This window comes from Lathyrus oleraceus, chromosome 4, assembly GCF_024323335.1.
Source record: "Lathyrus oleraceus cultivar Zhongwan6 chromosome 4, CAAS_Psat_ZW6_1.0, whole genome shotgun sequence".
Lineage (NCBI taxonomy): Eukaryota > Viridiplantae > Streptophyta > Magnoliopsida > Fabales > Fabaceae > Lathyrus > Lathyrus oleraceus.
In genome coordinates, this window is record NC_066582.1 from 277,640,966 (window position 1) to 277,660,675 (window position 19,710).

General features: G+C 36.6%; 1 protein-coding gene across 1 annotated transcript; it reads left to right on the plus strand.

Moving 5' to 3' along the window:
• Window positions 1-6,734: 6,734 nt before the first annotated feature.
• Window positions 6,735-11,777, plus strand: LOC127075089 (G-type lectin S-receptor-like serine/threonine-protein kinase At4g27290). Its single transcript, XM_051016534.1, has 7 exons — window positions 6,735-9,739; window positions 9,859-9,987; window positions 10,092-10,246; window positions 10,323-10,533; window positions 10,608-10,845; window positions 10,931-11,081; window positions 11,199-11,777. The coding sequence occupies exons 1-7, from the start codon at window positions 8,482-8,484 to the stop codon at window positions 11,490-11,492; spliced, it is 2,436 nt and encodes an 811-aa protein (XP_050872491.1). The 5' UTR covers window positions 6,735-8,481; the 3' UTR covers window positions 11,493-11,777.
• The last annotated feature ends 7,933 nt before the right edge of the window (window positions 11,778-19,710 follow it).

A 19,710-nucleotide genomic window follows, 5' to 3' on the forward strand; every position in this document is an offset into this window, starting at 1 on the left:
TTTGGAGGACAAGTGTTGTTCTTCTCCTACAATGTTGGGTTGCCGCGCAATTTGAATCGGGTGGAGTTACTAAACGGGTTGATTAATTACCCGACTAATGTACTCCTAACTTTGGCTTGCTGAGTGAGATAAATGTCACTTTTGTGCTTCTTTCAGTGTTGAATTCATATATTCCTTCTAATAATAGTTATAAGAAAAACATAAGCTCAAAATGTTACAAAATTTTAAAATTGGAGATAATTTCTTTATTCATCACAATAGGATCTCTTCAACTAATTAACTAATGATATAATAATTTTAAAATATTTATTTATTTATTTAATAATTTAAATTTTGGAGATTTTAATTCTAACCAACATTTCAAAATAAATAAATAAGAATATCATGATAATAATATTTTAATTTTTGAAGGGTAGCCCCCAATAAAGTTAGATTATTCATCTCATTAAATTGTCAACCCTATCTCTTTCTAGCATAATAAGCTATTTCTAAAATGTATTTTAATGAACTATAAAGAAATTTATCAATGCATCATATATCTTACTAATAAATTAAGTAAAAATATTTAAATACTCTTAAATTTTAAAGATGTATTTTTAGACACACCTTAAAATATTAATGATTCGGATATGTATATATAATATTTTAAAAGTGTTAACTCTGAAAAGTATTTGACACGCATATTATATTGGAGATGCAATGTCGATTATTTTACGGAGATGTATCTCCGTAACATATCAAAATAATGCATGTTACGTTTTGTTATTCAGATGAAGATTTATAAATATTATGTATCATGTTTTGTGATGAGATTTAAACCATACAATTGATATGTAAAAAATGACGTATATAAATTTAGATGGTCGAAAATGTCATATATAAATAAAGTTGAAATACACGATAACGTTTACACCTTACTATGCCCAGGTGAATGGTCAAGTCGAAGCAGCAAATAAGGTAGTGATTGAGTTAATAAAGAAGCATGTGGGGGAAAAAGCCAAAGAATTTGCATAAGACTTTAGATCAAATTCTTTGGGCTTGTCGAACGTCTCCTAAGGAAGCCACGAATGCTACGCCTTTTCGTTTGACTTATAGGCATGACGCAATTTTACTAGTCGAGATCTGTCTTCAATCAACTAAAGTTCAGAGGCAATGCGAGATTTCGTCTGAGTCTTATTGGAATATAATGATTGATGAACTAGTTGACTTAGATGAATAAAGGTTGAAAGCCATAGAGTTATTGAGAAGACTGAAGAAGAGAATAGAGAAAGCATATAATAAAAAGGTCAAAATTAAAATATTTTGGACTGGAGATTTGGTATGGAAAGTAATCCTACCTATGGATCGAAAAGATATAACACTAGGTAAATGGTCCCCAAATTGGGAAGGACCTTTCCAAATTATCCAAGTTTTTTCGAATAACGCTCATGAAATCGAGAAGTTAGAAGAAGATAAAAGACTCATGAGGGTAAATGAGAAATATTTGAAAAAAATATAAACCTATATTTCAAGAAGTTAATATATTAACAGAATGAATGCATGTGAAAAATAGAAGCCAAAATGGTAAATTAAAATGCCAAAATCGCTAAGGTTGTTCATTAAAAGATTATATTATCCCGAAAATTTGAAGTTACAAAGTAAAATTTTTCAACATCCAACTAAGTGCAGAAATCAGTTGGGAGAGAAGCCTTCATTTGATTGTATTTTGCAATGGACACCAGCAGGCGGCGTTCGATGACAGACTTGCCAAGAGTAAGGGTATCAATTTCGGTTCCCAATTGTTGGGCCCGTTCAACGTGTTGGACGCCCACATTAATCTCTTCGCCAAGCTGCTGGCGATCACACTTTTGGATCTTGTCCTGACGATCCTTGGTCTTTTGAATGTTAGCTTGTAATTCCTTAATCTACTCCTCCCAAGTAGAATTGTTGGAATAATAGGTGTCGAACTCTTCTTGATTTTGAGAGAAGGATTTCTCTAACGTTTCAACCTTAGTAGTGGATTAAGTAGATGCATCCTATTCTGCTACTTGAGTTTCCATTTTCTTCTCAATATTGGTCGAAACATCTTGCTTGCGTAAGAGATCCGTAAAGACTTGATCAATGAGAAACCCAAGTTCCACTATAAAATCTGTAGCTTCTGGAAAAATGCTTAAAATGTCAACCTTTTTCAGCAGATCCTTGACTCCATAACTGGCATTTATGTTGCTCTCCAGCACTTGGATCAAGTTGACATTGAAAGCGTGATCTCTGGTTCGTTGGAGGAGTTGGTCAGCAGGCTCGACAGTAGAGCGACTACCAGAAGCAGTTGAAGAACTAGAGCCTTTCCCAGTAGAGCTTGCTTGTGTGCTCATCATAACTTTCAAATATTCAGATGGCTTGTTCTTCTTCAGATTATCTAGTTCTTCTTGAGTAAGAGGAATGTTGGTGACATTCGAAGAGGTTCTGAGTTCCTTAATAATCCCAGTAGGTGGGTTAGTAGCAGCTACGTTATCCATTGGGGATTTATCTTACCTTATTCATCCCGAATCTCTTCATCCACGTTAGACATGGTTTCATCTTCGTCATTCTGCCCATCTTCGTCATGATTGGGAATTTTTGGAGAAGAGTCATCTGGTTTTGCTTGTTCATACTCTTCCGTGTCTGGGATTTCGATGTCATTATGTTATGTAGCTTCACTGTCACTTTCAGAAGCAGTTGAGTGAGATTGTTAAGGGGAGACAAGGTTTGGAAGTTTGTCTTATTAAACTTCGACAAGTTGGTTAACTTTAGTTGATCCTTTGCTCGACCCTTTATTAGATATAGGATGAACATAAGCAGTATTGTACTTTTAGGAACTTCATACTTGATGCTGGAAGTTTCAGTCCCAAGTCGATCGTCCTGCAAAGAGAGAAAGAAACCAAATAGTTAATATCAGTTGAACATAAAAGTGTGACGAAAAATAAGTAAGGCGACGTTGAAATACCTTGAGTCCCTCTGCACCAAGACTAGAGTTGTCACTTTCAGCATGCTCAGGCGCAACATTGGTTGGCGTAGGACCAAAATCAATGACTTTTTGAGCAGTTGATTTCGTTGGCTGGGGTGTTACGTTGGATTTCTATGGGGGAGCAGAGTCAGATGCTTCCGAGTTCTTCTTCTTCTTGCCAGGCTTAAAAGTATCTGGCGATAGGTCTTTAGGATCTGATTCGACCAATATGAGTTTTCGTTTATTGGAAGTTGGAGGAGGTTTTTGAACAACCTGAAAATAACAAAGGTATTAACACAGTGTAAATTAAACGTGTAAATGATAAAGCCTTAAAAAAATGTGAATAATACCTTTGTTGTGGTCTTCGTGAGATTGGTCTCTTCATTCTGGTCACCACTTTTGGCTGAAGCAGTGGCTTTCTTCGTTGCAGTAGTTTCCTTTGTAGCGTTGGTTTTGATTTTAATAGCTGAGAAGAGAAATAAGTGAACCAAAAAGATCGAAGTCATGGGAACATATAAGAGAAAATTTTAAAAGAAACGATTCGAAGGATCCTCTCATTCCACACCTTCAAGTATTGGAGTAAGGATGTGAACATGTTTTATATCAACATGAAGGAAACCTTTGAAACTGTTCAGAGTGAGCTTAGTCGAAACCACCCATTTGGCAAGTTTTTAGAAATCTTGTCGAAGGAATTTTATTGGATCACCACAAACGAACCATTATGGGAATGGAGGTCCAAATTCCAAGCCAAGATCAGCGCTTGGAGATCGTGGGAATTTTGGTGGTTGGAGTCTAAAATTTAACTCATACCTATTTTCACGCTTTGACACACGAAGGGAATTTTAAGTCAGGAAGTTTCTCTATAAACTTTTCTTTTAAAATAAATGTTGCCTCGCAGATGGTTTGATTGAGGTCATCAACCCTGTAGACAGTTTCAAAGTATTTATGGAATGCTTGAATCTCCTTGATATGAGTTGTTATACCTTTCTTGTGCCTGTCTTGTATAGAAACAAAAGCATAAGTTAAATGTTGAGTAAGGGTAGGGACGTCGAAGATTTCATTAGTGTAGTAGTTTTTCCACCAAATGTCAAATTCTTGTGTACAGTAAAATGACGGTCGAAAAGAGATCGGAGTGAGTTTAACAACTTCAACATACATAAATAGATTTTTGTCACATTCATCCTCAGTGAACCGCATGCTGTAAAGACAAAGAGTGATTTTTCTGTCATAGAGGGATTTGGGCATTAATTGGATGAGGCCAAATTGTTGAGAGACAAGATTGGACTGGTAGCTAACCAAGGTTATCTGGTTCTTCGACGGTCTAAGTCTGGAGGCAATCAACCTAGGGGTGAGAAACGCTTCCCATATGGCTAAATATTCGGCTTCTTGATCGGTCTAAAGGGCAGGGAATTATCTGGTGAACCACTCAGGCCCATGGGTTATGTTGGAGAAGGGAGCCATAGAAGGAGCGAAGTTGTAGTGTTTTACGAACATCATCACATATCCAGAAAAAGAAGTTTATAAGCTTGATCCTTCGTCATTTGGGGTCAGATGAACCAGGCGTGTCCCTTCGACTTTCCTGTTCTTAATCTCTCCATCTTCTTCATTAATGATGTTGTGGGTTAGGAGAGAAGGCTCAAAACTGGCGTTTAACCACAATTGGAGTAACTAGTATGGGCCAGCCAGTAGTAGGTTTGTCCCTGGTTGATAAGTCTTCAGAATTTCGACAGCTTCTCCCAAAGACTCATAAAGAGAACCCAGGATCAGTTGACTCAGGAAGATGTTGCGTCCAGCATGCAGTTGGTTCGCCAATGTTAAAAATCTATTTTCCATTTGAAGAGAGTTTGAGCAGAAAATACAACGTGACAACCAAAGAGCCAGGAAGGCAATATGTTCTTTGTCAGAAACTTCATCATTATTAGTGTTGTGATGTTCAAATATATAGTGAGTAAAGGTGACCCTGTTGGTATTAAAATTGATGGTGTTTTCGTTCATATCGTTTGGGTTAAACACTTCTCCAGTTGGTCGAAAACCAGCGATAACAGCAATGTCGAAAAGGGTAGGAGTCAACATTCCGCAGAGGAAATGGAAAGTATTGTGAGTATTATCCCAAAAATATAAAGAGGCTATTAACATGTTTTGATTATATCCTGGTCCTACTTTCGACAACTGAATCATGTCATAAATACCCATTTCTTTCCAAAATTTGGCTTTCTCCTTCTCAACCTTGGTAAGTCAAGCGAGATAGAGATCAAGGTCTTTCGACAAGGGGCAAGAGCGAAACTCTCTAAGAGCGTCACTCATATAGTTTAGATTGATAGGCTTTTCTGTTTTTAAAGCTTCAGTTGAAGACTTTGCCTGATTATCATCTATAATTTTCACTTGGGAATCAGGTTTAACGATATCTTCATCATCAGTTTCTGGCTTACTGGCTAAGGGTTTTGTACGATGATAAGTAGGGAAAAACTTTTTGAGTTTTTCAGCATCAACATTAGGGTCAAGCAAATGACCCATATACGCATGAGTTTTACCAGCAATAGTGAGAGGAATCAATACATGGGATTGATAGATTTTTCGCTTTTCTTCAAGGAGAGGAGGTTCATGAACATATTCTTGATTTCTTACCAGTGATGGTTTTGCAATCTGGGATACAGGTGATAATAAATCCTTTTGTTGCTTGCTAACTTTGTTGTTTTTTATTTTTGAAGACACCATTGTTGAAGATTTGAACTTTGGAAGAGGAAAAGCTTGTGTGAGTTGTTTATCAGAAAGAATCGCAAGAGAATTAGAGGTTATAAGCTCAAGAATGGAAATCTTTTTAAAGGAGGAAGATAAAGAATATTTATAGAGGGAGAAAAAGTCGTTCATATTTCCTTTGTAGTGACAAGTGGAACGAGTAGTGGGATGCGTGTATGTTTTTTATTGGTTGAGCAGGCGGTTGCCCTTTTAGTTGTTACACTATTCTCATAATATAGGGATGATGATGGTATTTGTAGTTCACATGTCTCCGATGAATTTTTTTAGAAAAGTGGTCATGATGACCATGACGTTACATCAGTAAGTATTATCGCGTCAAAGCTTTCAAAAGATGTCTTTTTCTCCATTTGGTTGAAAAAGACATTTTTTTGGGGCAATTTGTTAGCTATAATTTTGACGCTAAAAAATATATAAGAAGTCAAGTATAAAACTTAAGTACATATTTAGAAAATCCAAGCTGACTTCGACGGGAAGTTGGGCAAAACCTTTTGACTGGAACTTGGCAAAGAAGTTGTCATATTGTCAAAATAGCATTATAATAGGACTTAGAAGTTTCTGAAACGACTCAAAGATGAGTTCGACGAAGATAATTCAAAACGAGGCTAATAACCATATTTTGTCTTTATCCGTTCCTTCAAAGGACACGTGGAGGCCTATGAAAGGCGAAAGACATGTAAGTGAGAACGTGTCATTTTTTGGAGAAAAGACCGTTTGTTACCGTTACTGTCGAAAAAGTATAAATATGAGACTTAACTTTAGGATTCAATGTGTTCAATATTGTAACAAACTCAAAATCACTCAAAGTATCTAGTGTTATTGAGAAAAGAGTTTCTGAGAATATGTACGTATGAAACACCATATTTTCATTCAATGTCAATCTATTTACATTAAAGTCATTTTCATTCCATTTACATTCATGTCAAAATTATTTTCCTTCTTTATACTTTTCATAAATCTTCTTTGCATTACTTTTAAATTCAACATTATTGTCGATGAACTTACTAGTAAGAAAAACTTTAAACAAAAACTATACACATATGTCCTATGATCAATCTAGTTGATCCTGTAAGTAACCAAAGTATCAATTTTGAAGACTAGTGCTTATTTACCAAAATCCAAGATAAACACCTGTAGGCATGCTTTATGGAAGAGAGGCAACATGACATCTTTGGATAATTTCCCCAACCCCTATTTCTACCTCCACCGCTTTGTTGTATGTGATATGGGGGTTTTAGTCCCCTTTTCCAAAGTTCTAAAGGTGATTAATGTTGCTACATCCCAGATCTCGCCCAATGGATGAAACTTGATTCGGGAATTTGGGATTATATGTCGGCGACTGTAGGTCCATCCTACCAAAGGGATGTTCTTCTCCTTCTACGACACCAAGACGGTCATTAGAGGCGGCTAGGTGACCTTATGCATCCCTCTTGGAAGGTCTCTATTCAAACCATATTCCAATCATTGTAAAAATTGGAAAGATAAGTTCGCAAGGTTGAGGGGCGTGATGACACCTATATGGTCACGACTGGGACGAATGACTCCCATCGCTTTCCTCAACCCTGGACAAACAATCTAGTGATGATCACTAGGTACAACTTTGGCTACCTCACACCTGATGAGACGGAGGTAGATTATCTTTTGGGTGAATTCGAGGTAATGAATTTTTATACCATGATCATCTTGTATCAGGGGACGATAATGACATGAACAAATAAATGAGTAAGTTTGATATGTTAATAGCCCTTATTTTGTTTTTTTTGTGTGGCCAGGTTGCTTACATTATACTTTCTTTTTTTTCCAAGAGGAAATGTCAAAACTGATGGAAAATATTAAAACTCCCTTTGGCCGATCTGAAGGAGAGCCAAGCCAAGAGGAAAGTTGAACGGCCAAAATCCAGAAATAGGAGTTTGGCTTGATCAAAAAGGGACCAAGAGGCAAGTCGAGGATGACACGCCTCATGAGCCTCGTGCCCCTAAAATCTAGAAATAGGAGTTTGGCTTGATCACAAAGGGACCATGAGGCAAGTCGAGGATGACGTGCCCCATGAGCCTCGTGCCCCTAAAATCCAGAAATAGGAATTCAGTCCAACTTTGAGACAAAGAGCTGACTCAATCACGGGTCCCATATCAAGTTTTTGATAGTTGTTATATAGTTATCCTGACACAAATAACATGAGAATGATGGCCATGATGATGTAACATTCGTATCAGTAAAGACCATAAAAGTATTTTGTGTAGTCAAGTCACAAACATGGGAAGAACAAGAGATAAAAGAGCAGTAACTACATATAGTAAGTATTTGTGGCCAAAATAAGCTAGAACGACTCTGATTGAGACTTTGCTTGTCCGACACATGCAAGATCACAGACATTATATTTTACCGCAAGTAGAGCTCAGAAATTCTCTAAAAAGATTGATGTAAAGTGACACTTTTCTTTAGCAAAGAAATTTGTCCACATGAAAATAGGCCCTTTAAATTCGACAAGAAAATATGAACAATCTATGTTGGCGAAAAGTAAAAACAACCAAAACGAATATTAGTTAGTCACTACCTTAAAAATGGTCAAAAAGCGGCGTAGTTTGTACAGGATTCTTGAAAATTTGCATTTGAGTTGGTGGAACAACGTTGCCGATAGTCAGCATTAACACGTATTTGACTTCACCATTTTTCCTCAAAACAACTTTACCAAAACATAGCATAATTTGAACAAAACTTTGTCACAAAAACAACACACCAATAACATCACAATCCACAACTTTGTAATGGCCAGAACTAGAACCTATAACAACGTAGTTCTTCTGTACTCTAACATAATGATCTTCTTCATTCCTTTTGTCATCTCCCTCAGAAGCCTCACTCCAGACAAATCCATCCACTACAACGACTACCTAGTTTCCGAAACCGGAAAATTCGAAGCCGGGTTCACCAACATAGAGAATTCACAGAACATATACTTTTGCGTATGGTACAAGAATCTAAACCCAAGAACAATTGTTTGGGTAGCCAATAGAGATACACCACTGCAAAACTCAACAGGAATATTCAAACTCACTGATACAGGAAATCCAGTCATAGTTGATGGCTCGGAGAACACAATTTGGTTCTCTAATGCATCAACAATTGTAGAGAATCCGTTTCTATTGCTCTTGGACACCGGAAACATCGTGGTACGAAACGGAAGTTTAAATGATGTTTGGTGGCAAAGCTTTGATTATCCTGGTGACACTTTACTACCTGGGATGATACTTCGAACTAATCGAATCAATGGAGCGCATAATGCTTTGACATCATGGAAAAACTCAGGAGATCCTGCAAGAGGTGAGTTTTCGTATTATATAGATTCTAATGGTTTTCCTCAACTGTTTATTTCAAAGGGATCAGTGTTAGTTTATAGACTAGGGTCATGGAATGGATTTTTCTTCAGTGGGGTTCCTTGGGAAACACTCTATAGTTATTTCAAATTTTCCTTTGAGTTAACTGAGAAACAAGTTCAATTTAAATATGAACCGTTGAACGACACGATTGTTTCAAGATACCTTATCACTCCGACCGGCTTCGTGCAACGTTACATTTGGTTATATCAGACAGAAACTTGGCAACTTTTCCTTGCTGGCCCTGGGGACCAGTGTGATAATTACAACATCTGTGGTGTAAATTCCGATTGTAACACGGGGAACACGGAGATATGCAAATGTCTCATTGGCTTCACACCCAAATCGTCGAATGATACCGATGGGTGCGTTAGGAAGGTGAAGCTGGATTGTGACGATAGAGACAGATTCGTTACGTATACAAAGATGAAGTTGCCGGACACGTCTTCGTCATGGTTTGATGAGAAAATGAGTCTTGTGGAATGTGAGAAACAATGCCGGAAAAACTGTAGTTGCATAGCTTATGCAAGTTTAGATATTAAAAATGGTGGAAGTGGATGCATCACTTGGTTCAATAACATCATTGACATGAGGACAGGAAGCTCTTCTGGGCAAGAGATTTACATAAGAGTGGCTGCTTCAGAATTAGGTACTTTTTTTCTGCTTGTTCTTTTTAGTATCCATACAACCATAAATATTTTTAGTCTCTAGGTGTTCTCTTGATATCTCGTGTAATTCAACGAATAACACAGAAGAAAACGATAGCAGGTAGTTCAACGAATAACAGAAAGAAGAAAATGATAGCAGGTATTTTAGTAGGAATCGGAGTCCTCTTCTTGAGTATTACGACGGTTGGATATGTCATCTTTCTAAAGAGGAAAAAACTTCAGAACTCAGGTGAATTTTGAGATTTTTTCTTTTCTGCTTTATTTTGAATTTCTTAAGAAGTATTTGTTCACTTGTTATATGTATCAACAATCATAAACAATTTAACATTTCAGGTAGGAGCACAACAATAAACCATGAAGATAACATGAATCATGAGAAGGAAAGTATTGACATATCAACTTTTGATTTTTCTACCATAGCTAATGCCACTGACAACTTCTCCTCCATTAACAAACTTGGAGAAGGTGGATATGGACCTGTTTACAAGGTGACATGATTTGAACTTTTCTAATTGTTTTTTATGAATATGATTTTTACATTTTTAGTTAATGAATGATCTACAGGGTGTACTAGCAAATGGTAGAGAGATTGCCGCCAAGCGGCTTTCGATTAAATCTGTACAAGGACCACAGGAATTTCAAAATGAAGTTCTATTGATTGCAAATCTTCAGCATAGGAATCTTGTGAAACTCATTGGTTGCTGCATTCATAATGATGAAAGAATATTGATTTATGAATACATGCCTAATAGAAGTTTGGACAACTTTATTTTTGGTATGAACATTTCTTTCCTTATGAAGATTCATATAAGATCTTCCTCATACTAATTTTTACTTTGAATTTGTTAGATCAAACCAGAAGTAAAGTATTGGATTGGAACACACGTTTCCATATTATAAGAGGAATCGCCCGAGGACTTCTGTATCTTCACCAAGATTCTAGAGTAAGGATCATCCATAGAGATCTAAAAACCAGTAATATTCTTCTTGATAATGATATGAGCCCAAAAATTTCGGACTTTGGACTCGCTAGAGCTTTTGGCGGAGATCATGATGAGGCCAATACAGTTAGAGTAGTTGGAACTCAGTAAGAATTCCGAAACCTAATTTAGTTAGTTTATGTAATTTATAATCCTTTTTTCTTAGGTCAATTTCTTGTTATAATGTTGCAGTGGTTACATGCCTCCAGAATATGCTGTATATGGATCTTTTTCAGTGAAGTCTGATGTCTTCAGTTTCGGTGTTATTGTTCTAGAAATCATCAGTGGGAGGAAGAGCCGAGAATTTTTCAACCCAGAACATAATCTTAACCTTATTGGACATGTAAGAACACCTAAACGATTTCCTATAATTTACCTTTGTCTACTAATCAAAAGTTATGTGAACTAAGCTTCAATTTTTTACCTAACCCCATAATTGATATCTATGTTTGTTTCTTAGGCTTGGAGACTTTGGAGTGAGGATAAACAATTGGAACTGATAGATGAGACTCTTAAAGGTTCAATTACAATGGATGAGGCATTAAAATGTATTCACATTGGGTTGTTATGTGTGCAAGATAGAGCAGATGATAGGCCTGAAATGTCATCTGTTGTTCTAATGATGAATGGGGAGAGAGCATTACCTAATCCAAGGCAGCCTGGGTTTTATCCTCATGAAGTTATCTCTTACTCAAGCAAACAAGAATTGTCATCCACAAATGAAATTTCTATTTCACTGTTACACCCAAGATAATCATGATATGCTTATGTTTAAATGAGTTCAAATTTTTTCCAAGATAGTTATAGAATGATAATTAGTGTTGTTGAACTTGTAACTTGTAGCACAAGTCATACATGTATCTTGCAGTACAAGCCACTGCTTTGTACCACGCCATTTACATGACTTAATATTATTGGTTGTTTGTTTTGTACTGTTAGAGTTAGTTAAGATCTGCAAGTACTATAAAAGGTAGCTTGTAACTAACTTGTAACTAACTTGTAAATCATCAATTTCATTTCAATCAATTGGAGTTTGTTAGTTTTTCTGTCTTTTAGTTACTGTTCTTCTTCTACATGAAGAATTTCATGAAGTGTCACTTTAATTAATTAGTTTGAAAAATTGGTGAAAATATTTTGACTTAAATAGTTTTTTGGTCTCTATAAAATTTTGTTTTTGGTCTGAGTTTCTATATCTCATGTTTGTGTTGGTTTTAGTCCCTACAAACAAAATCCGCAGGAAAATTGCGGATTTTGTTTTTAAGGGACTAAAACCAACACAAAAGTGAGATATAGGGACTCAAAGAGAAAAAAATAATTCAGAGACTAAAATAAAAAATTCGCTAACTTACATGAAAAAAAAATACATTTAAGTCAAATATTTGTTATTTTTTGTAGGGAGTCAATATTTATACGCTAGTTTCTCAAACATCAGTAATTATAATAGAGATCTTTGTAGAGTATTAAGCTTTCCTTATGTTTTCATATCAAGATTTATATTGCTATGTCAAATTTAAATTTGTGAGAAGTTCATGTTTACAAAGGAACAGATCAATTCCGAAGAGTTAAGAAAAAGATTAAAGATACTCACAATTCAATAGGGTACAAGGAAACTGTTGGAGTTTCGCCTAATTCTTGATCAAGAATTTCATCAAAATTTAGAAACTTCTGAATCAATCTTTCTGATTGATTACTCCTCTTGTTCTTCACTCTTCATTCGAGTGAATCAACCAACCTTGATTGCAAGATTATATCGCTGCACAATGATTATTTAAGGAAGAAGAGAAAATTGATATTGGGGAAGAAAAGGATTTAGGGTTTCAACGACAGAAGGAAGAAGAAGAATTGTAAAAAATCTACAGAGTTTCTCTCTGCTCTTTATTTCTATGCAACTGCATATGTTATATTGCGTTACATTACAATCAACAATAAGGTATCTCCCTATTTATAGACTGAGATTGCTTGCACACCAAACAATATCTAACTAACGTAACAAACTTAGCTAAAACAAACACACAAAACTAAATCTAACGATTCTTGTCGAAGACACACTTCTTCGACATTTCGATAACTATTATAATTCGAGACATATATCTTTTCGACAACTCCTTACTCTAGTTGAGCAACATGATTCAACACAAGGAATTACTATCTCAACACACTACCTAATTCATTGTGTCTAAGCTATCTACATTCATCATAGATCTTAATTTCTTAAATACTTCAATCTGCACTCATTTCGTCATGATGTCTGCAATCTGATTCTCAATTTTGTAATGTTCCAAGTCCAACTTTGTTTTTCCTACTTGCTCTAGAAGATAATGGAACCTCATTTTGATGTGCTTGCTTCTTTCATGTGCTATCAGATTCTTTTCCAGATTGATAGCAGACATGATGTCTATCTTCATGGTAATTTTTTCATGATTCTTCCCTGTAATTTCTTCGATCAAATTCACCATCCATGTTGCTTAACATGCACAAAGAGAAGCAACTATATATCATGTTTCACACGACCATAATGCTACTACTGGTTCTTTTCTTGAACTCCAAGTAACTGGTGAACCACCTAGCATAAACACATAGTCAGTTTTGGATTTTCTATCCTCATAATCGCTACACCAACTTGAGTCGATGTAATCCACTAGCTTGTATTCTTTTCCTTCATCAGCTACAGAAAACCAAATTTAGTCGAGAGTTCCTTTAAGATACCTTAGAACGCTCTTCGTCGCTAGATGTGATACCTTTGGCTTCTGCTTGAATCTACTTACCATACCTACACTATATGCTAGATCAAGCCTTGTGTGACAAATACATCTTAATGATCCAATAAGTATTCTGTAGTGTATTGGGTCAACATCATCCTCATATGAGTTTTTTGACATTTGCAATCTGGACTCAGCTGGAGTCAAATGCTAGTGAAGAAAACAATGGTTTAAGTAATTCTTTGGAGAACACTCAACCATCCACTCACAAGCATGGAAACATGAACCAAGACATCATCCATGAGAAGGGCTCTAACTTGGATAAATCAACAAGTATGCCACTAGCTCTCACAAATTGAAAAAAGGTTAAGTCTTCACACAATACCATGAGGAATGAGAGACTTACAATCTCACTTACAAAAATGTTATGCCTTTGGGAAAAATTTAGCTATATGTTAAGCAATCGTAATTGGACTTATGTAGAAGTCACAAATATCTGAGGCCGGGCAATAATAATATTGGTGTTAATGCATGCTAGAGACAAGGTACAGAGAACCAAGCTCCTAAAGCATACCACATAAAAAAAGGGATGAACCTATCTCAATCAAGCTCATGTTGATTCATATGACACAAAGTCATTGATGAATCAACTAGCCTTTGATCATTTGAGAATCCATTGGTCAATTATGGATTGGGGAAGAAGGAGATGGATATAAAGTGAAATGGAAATGGAATCCCAAATTGATCAAGGGAGGAATTTCATCTGATAAATACTATCCATTCATCTTGTGGGATGAAGTTTACACTTCATCAACCCCCTAAATCCAATAGTATTGATCAAATGGAAGTTCAAATCAACCATGACCAAGGCCAAACAGAAGATGAAACAACTCAAGGTCAACCAAATAACTTAGCATAATTTTTAAACAATTAATCAAGTTAAAGTCAATTTTTAAATGAATAAAAATGCATTTTAAAAGGGGAAAAACCTCAAATCCCTTCAAATCACCAAATAAATGGCCAAGGGATTTATCCTAGGTTAAACAAGGTTAAAGGATCTTAGACAAAAAATTTCAGAATTTTTGGAAAGTCAGAAGTATTTAAAATTAATTAAAAACAAGTAAAAACATTAAATTCCCAAAAAATATCAAATCTAATCCAAAAAATAATTTTAATTCAAAATATGAAAGATACAATTATTTAAAGATTTTTGGTGAAAGTCCCATATTTTTTGGATTAAAATTGAAATTATTATGAATTTAATAAGAAATGGGGATTTAAAATATTAAAATGAAAAATCAATTAATCAGAAAAAATGAGGGTCATCATATCTCCCTCATTAATTGAGGTGACAGATGTGATTGCCACGTGCGTGAATTTCATGGTGGTCTTGAGTCAATGCGCAACAAACAGGGTAATCAGAACCAAGGGCCAAGATTAGAAGCTATGAACCATATCAGATGGCCTGAATCATTCCAGCGCACCACCGGAGCCCTAACTCTGGTCATATTCTCTAGTGACCCTCACCCGACTGGTCCAACCAAAAACTTCACAAAAATGAAAGATCCATACATGGTTTTAAAGAGAAAATCACGAGGAACATAAATATAACCTCCATTTCCTCCAATTCTCACTATATAGAAAGATATGTGTGAAGGTGAGAAAAACAAGAAAGGGGGGTTTGAATTGTTTTGGAAAATAAGCGCTTTTTCAGACAAAGACCACACAAGGAATTTATACTGGTTCGCTTATAACACAAAGCTACTCCAGTCCACCCGGCCAAGGTGATTTCGCCTTCAATAAGGACTTAATCCACTAATCTTGAAAGATTATTACAACCAACGTCTAAGAGAAAGATATCTTAGTCCTCTCAAGTATGCAGACTGCGCAGAGTCACTTGAGGAAATATAAAACAGCTTAGATAAAAACAAGGTTTGTAATCTAGAGTGCTTCTAGGATAAATCAAGTATTACAATAGTAAGAGCAAATAGAATGTTTCACGTTCTGAGCAAAAGCTCGTGAAAGATTGAGAGAGAGAGAGAATGTTTCCGTGTATTTAGGTGTGTCTCTCAATGCTGTTTGCTGTCCTTTATATAGAGGTGAAAGGACCGTTGAAATTGATGGCAGATAATTTTTCTTGATTAGGAATCAATGCCATAACTTCTGTTGTTTCTTGCCAAAACAACTTTGTCTCCCTGAATAACTTCTTTCCAATACTATTTTCTTTCCATTTGAATTTGAAGTTGCCGTTACTTATTCTGAATTAGGAAATCCATTATCAGAGTCTACGTAACTCTGTTAATCTGAGATCTTGCTATGTGGCTTCAGAGCTTCTGATGATTTTGATCGCTTAGATTTCTGATGGTGACTTCAGATACTGTTGAGAGCTTCTGGAATTTTTGATATACCGTTGTTCAGGGTCAGATCTTCTAGAGCGCACTGCTTTTGATATTCTGATCCGCTGTTGCTTGGACTCAGAACTTCTAGAGCGCGTTTCTACTTCAGATGCTTCTGATCTTCTGATAATTTGTATCTGATGGCGTAATCAGATTCCTTTTCTTCTTGTCTTAGAATCCTGCACACTTAGAAACTTTTCAATAGAGTGTCATTTTTGGTTTCATCCTTTGTTATCATCAAAATCCTGGAATCTGTTGTAGAACAATTTTTGTTCTTACAATCTCCCTCTTTTTGATGATGACAAAACAAAACTCAAATGACAGATGAAACATAAAAAATAGAGTTTATCAGATCAGATAGAAATGAGCTCCCCCTGAGATAGGCTAGGGAGTTCAGAAGTTCTTACCAGAGCTTCCCAGAAATGAAGTTTCTTGATACCTTCTGCAATTTTCTTAAGTCCAGTGTTAGATGAATTTATTTTAGATAATAGTATGTTTGCAGAGTGCTTAAGGTATTAGGCAATTTTTCATCAGAGCTATTTGATTTCTCCCCTTTTTTGTCAGAATCAAAAAGACTTAAACAAAATAATAAGCAGGAAAAATATATATTCAGATAACAGAACATCAGAGATAATGACAAGAGAGAAATAAAACATCAGAAACAAAGATAAGCAAGGCAACAAGCAAAAGATCCTAAGTGCCTAAGGGTTGGGAGGAGGAGGCATTCTCTGAAGCAGTTGATTCAGCAGGTTCTGGATGTTGGCGTTGACAGTGTCCTGTTGATCCAGTCTGGCTCGGACTTCCTTCTGCTCTTTCTAAAGTTCTTCCAGCGTCCTGAGAACCAGGGGGGCAAAAGAAGAGGACTCCCCTGAGTCAGAGCATGTTGTTCTTCAACGGCTTTGGCTTCAGCTTTAGCAGCAGCCTTTGCTTCAGCTTCAGCAGCAGCCTTTGCTTCAGCTTCAGCAGCAGCAGCAACGTCAGCTAGAGCTTTAGCTTTAGCTTCCCTTGCCCTTTGGATTTCTTCTTCTCTGGCTCTTTCTTCTTCTTCCCTTCTGGCCTGTTCTTCAGCTTCTTTGGCCAAGCGCTCCTATAGTCTTACCTCAACATCTCTGATGAAGTCGTTTCTGACTTGCTCAAAGATGTGCTTCAGCTTGAAGGCCTCAGATGTCATCCAGCCAATGACCCTGTTCCAGTGTGTCCTAATAGAGTCAGGATCATCACTGATGCCAGAGTTTATGGTCAGAGACTTGACCTTTTGCACTGAAGCCCTTGCGAACAGCATAATGGCTTCCTCTAGGGTGGGCAGGGAATGTTCTGGTTCAGATGTTTGAGGTGGAGAGGTTGGAGGGCTTAGGTTGAGTGTTTGAGGTTCAGCGGAAGTGTTTGGAGGGGTAATGGTAGAGGCATGGAGGTCAGAGGGTTGAAGTTCAGATGGAATGATGGTTGGTTGTTCTGTGGGTGGTGAAGTTACTTCAGGTTCAGGTGGAGGTTGTTGTGGTTGTTGGGAATTACGGTTTAGAGATTGAAGTTGGGCTAGAGTGGGAGAAGCGGGGTCAGATGGTTCTGTGTCAGAGGAAAGGATAAAGTAGGGAGGTGATTCTGGGGCTGAGGATGAGGAAGTGGTTTGGTGTAATTCTTCAGCTTCGGATAGTGGTAAGGAGGTATTAGCAAGATTGAATTTTGGTAGAGGTTGTTGTGTTTTGGTTGTGGAAGGAGGGGTTTCAGATGTGGTGTAGATGGGTGTTGGTAGATGTAACACCTCAAAATTTGCCCTCCTCTCTTGGGACTAGCATTAACATATTACATACATTTTTAGGTCATTAAGCATTGCATATTGCATAGCATGTGGTTACATGGTGCAAGTCATTCTCCTAGGTCTTGTTCAGAAGATGAGGAAGTCAAAGAGCAAAGCTAGGGTTTTATTGACTGATCATTGGCCATCTGAGGATTGGGCTATGAATTAGGGTTTCATGATTCTCAAAGGATATTGGTCTTCATCTTGTTTACAATGATACATCATCATCATCATGGTTTGATAGAATCAAGTGTTGAAGATGATTCCTTGAGATTAGGGTTTTGACCACTGGTCAACCCTAATCAGTTGCATTGGGCCAGTCAGGGCATGATCAGGAGATGGGGTCTATGATGGATATGGGGATCATTCTATGGTTATATTGAGATTATTGAGGCTAGGGGTTCATCCTTGAGCCATTTCATCAGAGGATTGGAGCTCAGTTGGAGCAATGCATTGCCAGATTCATCTATCAGTTGAAAAAGTCAACTGTGGTCAACTGTACATGATCTGATGGATTTGGAGGTGGAAATGAGTTGGATACACTTCATTCATGTTGGAACAAGTGTTATTTGACATGTCAAAGCTCAAGAATGGAGAAAATCAAGTCAGGACAAAAACTGCCAAAAATAGAAAGTGACTTGTAAATAGAAGTTTCCAAAAATGGAAAGTTTTTGACCTCAAAATTACATGTCCAAGGAAGCTTCAAATGAAAATTTGTTCAACATGAAAGTTGTAGATCTTGTTCTCACCTTTCCAAAAAGTCCAAGAACTTGAAAATCCCATGTATGGTTGGCAAGTTATGGTCCAGTGAATTTCAAAAATGACCCATAATCAGGAGGCCATAACTTCCACATGGATTGTCCAAATTGGTTGTTCTTTATATGCACAAACTCCATTTGACATGTACTTTCATGGTGCATAATTGGATTTTCTCAAAAATGGTCAATGCAAAAAGTCAAATTTCAACTGGACAGTTAAATGGATCAGGGGCAAAATTGTCCAACTTGTGAAATAATTGGAATTTTTGAGTGGGGATTTTTGCAACACTTCATAAATGGCATTTGAAAGTTGTTGGAATACTCATAACATGCCAAGGCTTCATGGTTTGGAAAATGGCTTTTGAAATGAACTTGAATAATTGAACACATAGCCATCACATGTGGAATTTCCAAAATACACATCCAATGAGCATAAGCCAAGTTGCAACAGCTCACACATGTCATTTTGAGAGTGTGTGAGCTGTCCATGAGCTGGAAATGAGTTGGCATGAGCAGTTACACTTTTGCCCTTTGTGTGAAAATGACATTTTTGGTAATCACTTGGCATTTGGTTAATTAGAGTGATTAAACATGGATTAAGCAAGAGTATATATTCTTAATCATATCTAAATCATAACAGAAAACACAATTCCCCAAAATCAGATCAAAAACTCTCCAAATTCTCTCAAATTCTTCAAGAACACCTCAAAGCCAAATTCACCAAATCTCTCTCAATTCTTGATCAATACTCGAAATTCTTTTTGTGTTGATCTCTATTCATCTTCTACCTCAACTGTTTTGGAAAAGGAGCATCCAAATCCTCATAAATCGTGGCTGTTGAAAGAGTGTTCATCAATGGTGAATCCAGAATTCTTCTCATAGAAGCCGTTTCAATTGAACTCGAGCACTCCAGGCACCTTCCTCATCATCATTCCTCATCTGTTTTGGACTTCCATGCGCAAAGATCATCGAAATCATCACTGTTATATCAAGGTGCTCAAATTTCGAATCTCGCTATTTTGCCAATTATTGTATGCGTTTGAAAGGTCATTCAATGTAGAATCCAATGCTATGCTTAGTTTTGGTTATGATGAAACGTAGGTTAAGATATCTTGATTTGAAAGTATGTTGCCAAACCCTAACTTCGTCGATTCGAGAGATATAGGAAGAGTTAGTGAAAATCATGTTGATATTTGAGTTCTTGAGAGTGAGACGTTTTCAACGGTCATACGCACGTGAATTTTGGTGAAAGTTTTTTGTTCATCATGTTCTTGCTTTTCTGAAAATGACGATGAATTTCTGGAAATGAGAAGTTGTTTGATCC

What these genes read in the sequence shown, in the direction of transcription:
- LOC127075089 (XM_051016534.1), top strand. Translation starts at nt 8,482, where the DNA reads ATGGCCAGAACTAGAACCTATAACAACGTAGTTCTTCTGTACTCTAAC. An exon ending in AGTGGCTGCTTCAGAATTAG is followed by an intron (nt 9,740 to 9,858) that starts GTACTTTTTTTC and finishes AAACGATAGCAG; the next exon opens with GTAGTTCAACGAATAACAGA. An exon ending in TTTGGACAACTTTATTTTTG is followed by an intron (nt 10,534 to 10,607) that starts GTATGAACATTT and finishes TGAATTTGTTAG; the next exon opens with ATCAAACCAGAAGTAAAGTA.